Here is an 8,914-nt window from a genome sequence, read left to right on the forward strand (position 1 = left end):
CTGAAAAACAGAAAGCATGCATTTGTTTTTCCCCTTTCCGCCCACCTCGGAAAACAGAGAGAAGGAAAAAATACAACCCTTATAGGGGCACTTGTGTGATAAATATGAAAAGGAACTGAGATCAGTGACACCTTTGTCCCTCCTGCTCTAGGCAGGCAGTGAGTAAGGAATGCAAGGGGACAGCTAGGTCTGGCAAAAGCACACATTATCCAAACACGTAAGTGCACTAACCTTTCACTAGGTACTTCAGCATTCAACATCACAGCAGCCCTCACCTAGGAAAGCATGCATGAGGCATCTCTTATCAGCCCCTCTACATATCTTTATAAACCAGCTAAGTTTTGTATTAGTTGGAAAAAGGGCAGTGTAATAATAACATCAAGTTTGGATGCTTCCATGAACTTCAGCAATTACCGAATCCCCAAGTTATCAGTAGCTGTAAGTCTCAACATGTTTTTGGTTTGACAGCAGAAAATGTGTATCAAGCACTTGCTGCTTTTTATTTTAAAGCTCTTCATAGCACATTCCCACGTTAGCCCCACAGTTTGCTTAGTGATTAAGCAACACAAACATGTTTACGTGAGTTCCCATCTCCCCAAAGACTAGGTCCTCTCACTGGACCAAACTGAACCAAACCTTCACTCGGTGATAAAGCAATCCCTCAATACCACTCCTTTAGTACTGAATAGCATATAGTTACATTCTCTCTTCAAAATATGTGCGGTATCATAGCAATATGTTTATTTGTAGCCTGTCTGTAGGAATATCAGATTTTAAAAGTCTTTATCTTAAAAGTCAACACAGCATTTATGAATAGCCTGTCAGTAGTACATTTCTTGCACAAGGAAAAGCAAGGTGGTGTGTTCTTCCCAGCTTTAACCCATAGTAAATTATTTTTACCCCCATACCAAAAGAGAGTTACCTCCAAACGCAGTCCCTTTCCATGTCCGCCCAGTTACTAGCTGGAATGGCCGTGTGGAGATCTCCTGACCCGCAGCAGCTACTCCGACTATCACGCTGACTCCCCAGCCTTTGTGGCAGGCTTCCAAGGCAGCCCTCTTCACAGATGGATAGGACAAAGCAGAGCGTTTATTGCTAATGTTTATGCTGCCCAGACTGGCACAGGTTGCACTTCCTTTCCCCCAGTTAATGAATCACCACGTTAGTATTTAAGGAACAATAAATACACTGAAAATGACATTAACAGTATAAATTTTCCATGGGCTCAGGCTCCTTAAAGATTCACTTTGCTCTTTTTATATCCCGTCTGGCTTCCAGAGAAGTCACTCTGAACTCCCACTGGGAGTTGGGATAAACTGCGATCAGAGACAATGTAGACCATGCTACTGACAGTTAGGAATGCTGTTGTAATTCCTAAAAACCTAGCTTTACATTCACTAATACTTCTGCATTTCCAAAGGTTAAATTCATTATTTGCAGAATTAGGGAAGTAGTGAGTGGTCCTTGAGATTTTACTGTTCATTGTGTAATACATTTTATGTGCGTTTTGTTAATTTTTCAACTGCCAACATTTGAAAACCTCAGGATTTCAAACAACTCCCATTAAGGAAAAAAGTTTGTAAATTATAAGTGCCATTTTCAGCCTAAGTAGCATCTGCTTTCATTACGTAATTAGGATTGGATGTAAATTGGCATTTTTATTCATAGGAGTTATCACTACTATTTAAAAAATAAATACAGTAGTACGGCATGTTTTCTGTAACAAGAAAGCAGCTCATTTTGCTATTTAGCTGAACAACTAAGTGGCAGCTAGCTATCCCCTCCCTCTACGTACTACTGTTAATGCAAACACTCACCATGACTCCAACATTACCAATGCACTCAAATGAGTAGTCTACACCACCGTCGGTCATCTCAGCCAGCACCTCCTGTATGGGCTTCTTGAAGTCTTGAGGGCTAATGCATTCAGTAGCTCCAAACTCTTTGGCTTTGGCATACTTATCCTTGTTAAGGTCAATGCCAATGATCTGGGATGCTCCTGCTACTTTACAGCCCATAATAACTGCCAGCCCAACTCCTCCTAAACCAAAGACAGCACATGTAGAGCCAGGCTCCACCTAGGAGTAAGAAAAGAGCCATGAGCAACACAGAGAAAATTCATCCTTCCTCGTGAGTGGGAAACACAGGTTAAGAAGTCTGTAATGAAAGAAACATGGAAGCAAATCATACATGGCTACGAGACTTTATCACTTAGATAAGGGAAACTATACAGAAATTTCTTACCAAAAAGCAGCTTACCAAAAGCTCTTTAGGTACTAAGCTTTTCTTTTTGCCCAAAGACTCAATTCCCAGAACCTGCCCTAGACTCATGCACATTCACCTACCAGCTCTGTCTCACCCTGAGCTTCAAACTATCAGAATGACTTGCAGCAAGACTAAGATGAATTGGAAAAGTAATTTATACATAGCTGGTATCAAAAGGGATGCAGAATCTTCTACCTGGCTTTCCCCTAAAGGGCATCAGGTTCTTCTAACCTGACTTGGCTTTATGGAGAAGTTAGAAATTCTCAGCTAAACTTCATCAGCTGAAGAGGAAGAAGAAACAGAAGTTTGGTACGTCATGTTTACGGTCCTAATCTAGTCCCTAAGCTACCTGTGTACTTTGGCTCAGATATAGTTACAGAGAAAAGCCAGAGGCAACCACAGCCTTTACCTTGGCAGTGTTAACAGCAGCCCCATAGCCGGTAGAGATGCCACAACCCAGCAGGCACACTTTATCGAGAGGTGCTGCAGCATCTATCTTGGCTACTGAGATATCAGCCACCACAGTATACTCAGAGAAGGTGCTAGTCCCCATGAAGTGGTAAATCTGCTTTCCTTTGCAGGTGAATCTGCTGGTACCATCAGGCATGAGTCCTTTCCCTTGAGTAATTCTTAAGGCAAAGACAGGAAAGTACAGTCAGAGTCTTAAGCAGTAAATACTCTCACCACACAGTATCCATTAAGTAGCAGAGATGCAGTTGCATACTTGCACCGTTATTTTTCAGTCATTCCAGTAAACCCAGGAGTTCACAGAAATTAGATGCTAAACTCCTAAAACTTCATGCTGTTAATTCCTCCATGGAAGCACTGAAAGAAATTATCAACATGCTGATCTTGTTAGCCACCAAGGCTAACTGCTTGTGCCATGGTGCAACACCCCCCTGTCTTCACCTCCTTCAGTACACTTCCCTTGAACAGCACCTGTCAATTATGTCACTGGAGTTTTTGTTCGGGTTTGGGAGACTTTTTTTCAGAATGGAAGCTGGAAATTTAGCTGCGAAGCAGGTGTTAAGGAAAAAAAAAGCGCTTTCTGTATAATTCTGTACCACTTGACAGCTTTGGTGTTAACTCCCAAGAGCCAAATTCCCTGAAGTGCTTCCCTTAAGTATGGATTAAATATGGAGTCTGAGCATTTATGTTTTCAAAGCTGTGAACACAAGCCAGCAGTTTACACCTTCACACACATGAAAAGAGAAACAGATTTATTTAAGGACAAAAAAGAAAAGAAATCTTAAGGAAAAATGGAAAGTAGTGCATAACTGACTCCCTAAAATACGTACTTTCCAAGTCATTAAATGATACATCAAGAGATTTATTCTTCAAAGATATCAAAAGTAATTGACAGGAGTTAACTAGAACAGGTATACATTGAACAAATACTATACTGCCTGTCAAAATAAAAAGCATACAGACCTTATCTTCTGGCACAGATTTGTTTTAGGATTCTTACAGAACTTGCACTCTCCACACTGGGGGATGTATAGAGGGATAACAGTGTCCCCTAAGAAAAAATAAAAAATACTCTGTGGCTAGTTATCAAGTCAAGCAAGGCATTAGGAAAAAAATGAAGTTACTCAATTTTCATGGCTTTTATGTGAGCTTGTGTTCACCCAAAACCTTGTGTATTAAAAACCACGTACAGTATAGAGTAGCATTGTTTACAGAGAGTGCTAGATAAAACGCTTTTCGCACGTCTGAGCAGACAGCCCATCAGAAGTTCATCATTCCAGAACAAATACAAATGTTACTGTAAAACTAAACAACCCCAAATCAACAGTGAACAACATGATTAAACATTTTTAAGCCCTTTAATTAAACCAACAGGTAACAACTGTCACTTGAAAACCAACCAACCAACCAACCTCTTCTAACTGTATCGATCCCATTTCAAGTAAGAAATTGGTATGCTGGGCTCTTTCAAGCATTAAACAAAGAGCACATTGAATAGGTTAGTGTTGTATCTTGCAGACAAGAGAAATCTACACATGCATACACCCCAGAATAAGACATTATATTAACTCCTGCAATATAGCATTTCAGTGGCCCAATTTGACAGTTGACCTTGTAGTAAAGTAGCACTTGTAAGGAAGGCAGAAAACTTGTAAGACATTTTCTTACCCGGCTTTACTTTTGTTACTCCTTCCCCAACACTCTCTACAATTCCTGCTCCTTCGTGACCCAAGATCACAGGGAAACATCCTTCAGGATCAGCACCACTCAGAGTATAGGCATCAGTGTGACAGACAGCAGTGGCAACTATCTGAAGAAATACATATTCTGAGGCACCTTGAAGAACAGAATAGTAGCACAGATCTAAATACTTCCCTTTGGTCAGAAATTCAGAACAATTGCCGGGACAAATTTGCCAATCCTGGCAGCGTTTGTGATACGGCCAACCTACTTTCACTCCTGGCAAGGCACAGGAGTGCCAAGACAAGGCACTTTTTCTTACTTTGAAAAAGTAAAATCATGATAGTACATCTTTTCTCATTTCCATCAACTAAATTCTGACGTTGAAACAGGCAGAAGATGACATCTGGTTTCCTAAAGCTAGAAATCAGTACTCCAAGTCATCTCAAAGTAGGTTGGCATCCCAGATTTGAAATGAGTTAGTCTCTCAAAGGTAAAATGACCAGAGAGACCACACTGAACTCTCAGTACTGCACAAATCCAGTTGAAGTCTTAAGCACCATGCAGAGACCCTTTCCACAGAGATAAATTTCACCTTAATGTATACTTTTTGGCAGACACGGGCTACTGTAAAGTCCTGATCAAATCAGAAACTTGGGTATGGGGAAGCCAAGAGACCAATCACAGCTTAGCAGCCAGTAACTTACGGCCTGACTGAAGTAAAATCCAGCGTGTTACACAGCTGCAACAGGTCACAAGCTGCTGCCCTTCCAGCAAGATCAAAGGTGTTCCTAGCTCAGATGTTTTGTGGAAGCTCAGTCTGTAACAACTGGAATTGACCCCCAAGACTAGCCATGATCTTTAGACCAGACTGTGAAGTGAGACCAGTAGAAATTAAAAGTGTTTTTCATGAACAGAAGATCTAAATACTGTAATTTTCTCCTTTGTAAAGCCAGCTGAGATCCTAATGAACTAATGCTACCCATTCAACATTTCTTCTGTTGGTAAACAAACTGTTCAGCTTTAATACTTAGTCTCCCAAAATACAACGCATACAGCTAACGATTGATTTAATTACCTTGATACGAACTTCACGAGCTTTTGGTGGAGCAACCTCCACCTCCTCAAGAGAGAGAGGTTTACCTGCCTCCCAGGCAACAGCAGCCTTGCATTTAATAACCTGAAAGACAACAACGACAGAGGACATCTGTTGTATGGTTCATTTAAAATAATTCTTGTTCAGCCAACTGAGAAAATGAGAGGAACACTACCGGCTTTTGGAAAGAATCCCACATCTGAAATTCGTAATTTCAACATAAAAGGTTTAATTGCCCTACATTTGCTTTCAGGAAGCTAAATAATAATGAGTAAACCAAGATCTGAAATTTGGATGTCATTCTCTTACTGAGCAAAAAATATAATAAACCCAGGAGTGCTTAGGAGATACTCAAATACTACACTGAGATGAGCAATAGGAATGGAAAGATTGCATAGTAAAAATGGTGGTTTAAAATAAGAGACTGGCATTCATTTGAGATGTGTTCCTCGAGCACAGTGTTTGAAGTTAAAAAAAATTCAGAAAGCAAACTGGAGGTCACATAATGGTCCAAGACCCACATCAAGAGTGAATTTCTTGCTCCTTATCAGGATGGCTTCTGAGTACAATATTGGCAAGGAGATGCATGTGCATGCAGCTGACACGCAAAGCCCTCCAGTGATGCATAGGGACCAGAGAGGTTTTGCTACATGGTTATCATCAGCAAGTTATTGTGCACTAACACCTGTATAGAGCCTGCATGGATTACTGTTAGCAAGTCTTCATTCACTGCTCTCAGCACCGTGACAAATCCTGCTCTGCAATCACACCTATAATTCCCAGGAAAATTTTCAAGCAAAATGGTGCAGAGCCCAGATGAAAGAGCAGGATTTGTGGATCTGTAAACCCAAGCCTATCAACAGGTACATACACGCAACTGACTGAGAAAATCAGCAGGTATTACAGCACACAATGCAGAGCAGCTTCAGGTACTGCAAGGGTAAGCATCTGGAGTACCCTTAGATGGCCGTTTTACAAAGCATGACTCCTGGTCTGTCCTTCAGGATAAAATGGACAGGGTACCAAATAATCTGAATTTTGCTTTTCGACAGACACAACATCCTTCAGCAAATGCGATATGCAATAGCTTCCTGCAGGACACACAGACAAGTTGTGAAATCAAATTCAAGACCTTATCTACATAAAACCTGACAAGGAATGCTGTCGCAGACTAGACTGCTTTGGAACAGATCTCTTCGCAATCTATGCCAGAATAGCGTCCATGTATTTTGGAATAATTCACTTATACCGGAAGACTTGCACTGATTTTCTTCCATGCAAACAAGGCCTAAGCCATTACTATGACAGTTGGAAATATGAAGCATTTCATAGCGTGCACTATAAACCGATACAAGAAAATGACATTTTGTGTGTTCAAACTAGCTGTGATGTTCCTGTGGAATCACTGAAAGGGGATTAATGCAAATTCCCAAGACCAGATATACAGTCATCCAGCCTTTTTGAAATTTCACTGCCTGGAAGAAGTAACAGCGCCAAGACCACTTGTTGAGCTTGCCAGGTCTGATTCATCACCTGGCAAGAAAATAATGGGTAGTTTATGACTTTCTGTAGTATTTTTGTTATACAATAAACAGTATCAGACTTTGCCAGAACCAGTTAACACCCTCGCTGTGCCTGTAATAGCAGAACTGTGGATGTTTACCTTGGCTTAAACTTGCTAAAACAAATACTGCCAACCCTAAAAGGCCCGAAGCTTTCTAACAGAAGACAGGTACTCATTCCTACAGCCGGCAGGGGCCTAGATTGGACAAAAACACCCTTAACCTAGAACCACGAATTCCCCTTGCCCTGCTTTTTATTACCAGGGTAAATATTATAAAAGTGCACTGAATATGACATAGTAACTAACTGTGGAGTCACAGTATGGGCATTCGGTCATAATCTCTAAATGTACCAAAGATTTTGCCAGAAAATCTAAACTGAAGGCACAAAGTGCAAGAGGAGCCATAACGCTGTAAATCATTTACTGGTTTTCCATCCATCCCTCACCCTCCGCTCATGAAGTCACTTGTTCTCGCACAGGAGGCTGCACATTCCTAAAATTTGAATTTCCACAAGCTTAGTCAAGCACAGGATTAAAGAGGGGAGAAAAGTTAAGTCACCTTACGGGATAAATTCTGATCTTCCTAAAACATGACACATCTGGAAGCATATTTTGAAATAACAACTTATGATTCAGAAACTTTTAAAGAAGCTGGCTTTTGAAATTGCAGCCAGCTCATACAGCCATAAAGGCCCCTGGACTGTTCAGAGTGGATATCAGAAAAGCCCCATCTTCTGACCTTTCAATATTCAAAGCTTTCTGCTGTTGCTTTGCTGAAAATCTTGAAGCCAACAACTGGAAAAAAGCCCCAACTTTCACTAGTTCTTCATTTTCTCTATTAACATATTAGCACAGGAGCACAACTGTTGAGTTGCTTGTAGCTACACACAGTATCAGCTATCTCACTCAAGATGAAATCGAGCTCTCGGCAGGGACAGAAGCTGCCCTATCCACTCCGAAACCGCTGCTGGCCCGGACCAGCCTTCAGCACCTGGACAAGTGAGACCACCCAGCCTGCTCAGACCCAGGGCACTGAACAGCTGAAATTAAAGCAGTATTAAGTAGGTTTGGACTATCGTGATGTTTTGAAAGCAATGCAGTAAACTTGCCCGTAAATGGTTTTGAGAGCAAGGAGGGTCCAGCTGTATTGAAAATGGACTGGCATCGCTGCTGGAGAGCGGCCTCAAGGATCGCTCTTGTTGCAAAGTGGCATCTTCCCAAACGTGCCCCCATTCTTTCTTCTCCCACTCAACAGTCACAGGAAGAAAACACACAGGGTGAACTGTGCTTAACTATTTCGCCCAACCCACCCATCTCAGCCGGCAGTACGCTCCTTACTGCCTTGTGGCAACTGAACGTGCACAGAGGAACCAACACCTTCCCAGCCTTGTGTGCAAAGCCATGTTTTCCCCTTCCTTCAAGCTTATGAAGTCACACCTGTCCGATGCCCACATGCAAGCTCAAGGTCTTCTGCTTGTTCTTCCATCACCGCTCTAAGCACACAAGCGGAACCCTCAGCTCCAGAAAACGTGCGCGGGGTTTGATTATAACAGACGGCAGGAAGCAATGCATGTATTTTTGTTCCTAATCCTGCAAATACTTACAGCAGGAGCCTCCCACGCATAAATAACGGCACCGATCTCTGCCGCACACCTTACACGCGTAAGACAGGCGTAAGGAGACGCCAGGCCAACCCCTGCACCCCGATTTTCGCTAGCGCTGCACGCTCACACAGCAGCGTTCGGGCGGGAGCAAACGAATCAGCGAGGGCCCGCAATACCCCTCCGGATAAGCCTCCGGTCACCAGCGCCGCGGCCGCAGGGGGACGGGACGGGACGGGA

At 42.3% G+C, this 8,914-nt stretch overlaps 1 protein-coding gene across 1 annotated transcript in view; it reads right to left on the reverse strand.

Moving 5' to 3' along the window:
* The window catches only part of ADH5 (alcohol dehydrogenase 5 (class III), chi polypeptide), a 10,968-nt gene that overhangs the window by 1,000 nt on the left and 1,054 nt on the right, over positions 1–8,914 (reverse strand). Inside the window, exons 2-8 of the mRNA XM_009327074.1 lie at positions 8,678–8,769; positions 5,492–5,593; positions 4,402–4,543; positions 3,697–3,784; positions 2,675–2,894; positions 1,818–2,078; positions 923–1,058 (exon numbers count right to left, since the gene is read on the reverse strand). Of these exons, the coding sequence (XP_009325349.1) occupies positions 923–1,058; positions 1,818–2,078; positions 2,675–2,894; positions 3,697–3,784; positions 4,402–4,543; positions 5,492–5,593; positions 8,678–8,769 (1,041 nt within the window). The remainder of the gene's footprint in view (positions 1–922; positions 1,059–1,817; positions 2,079–2,674; positions 2,895–3,696; positions 3,785–4,401; positions 4,544–5,491; positions 5,594–8,677; positions 8,770–8,914) is intronic.

Source organism: Pygoscelis adeliae, unplaced genomic scaffold (genome assembly GCF_000699105.1).
Source record: "Pygoscelis adeliae isolate BGI_AS28 unplaced genomic scaffold, ASM69910v1 Scaffold87, whole genome shotgun sequence".
In the NCBI taxonomy this organism is placed as follows: Eukaryota; Metazoa; Chordata; class Aves; order Sphenisciformes; family Spheniscidae; genus Pygoscelis; species Pygoscelis adeliae.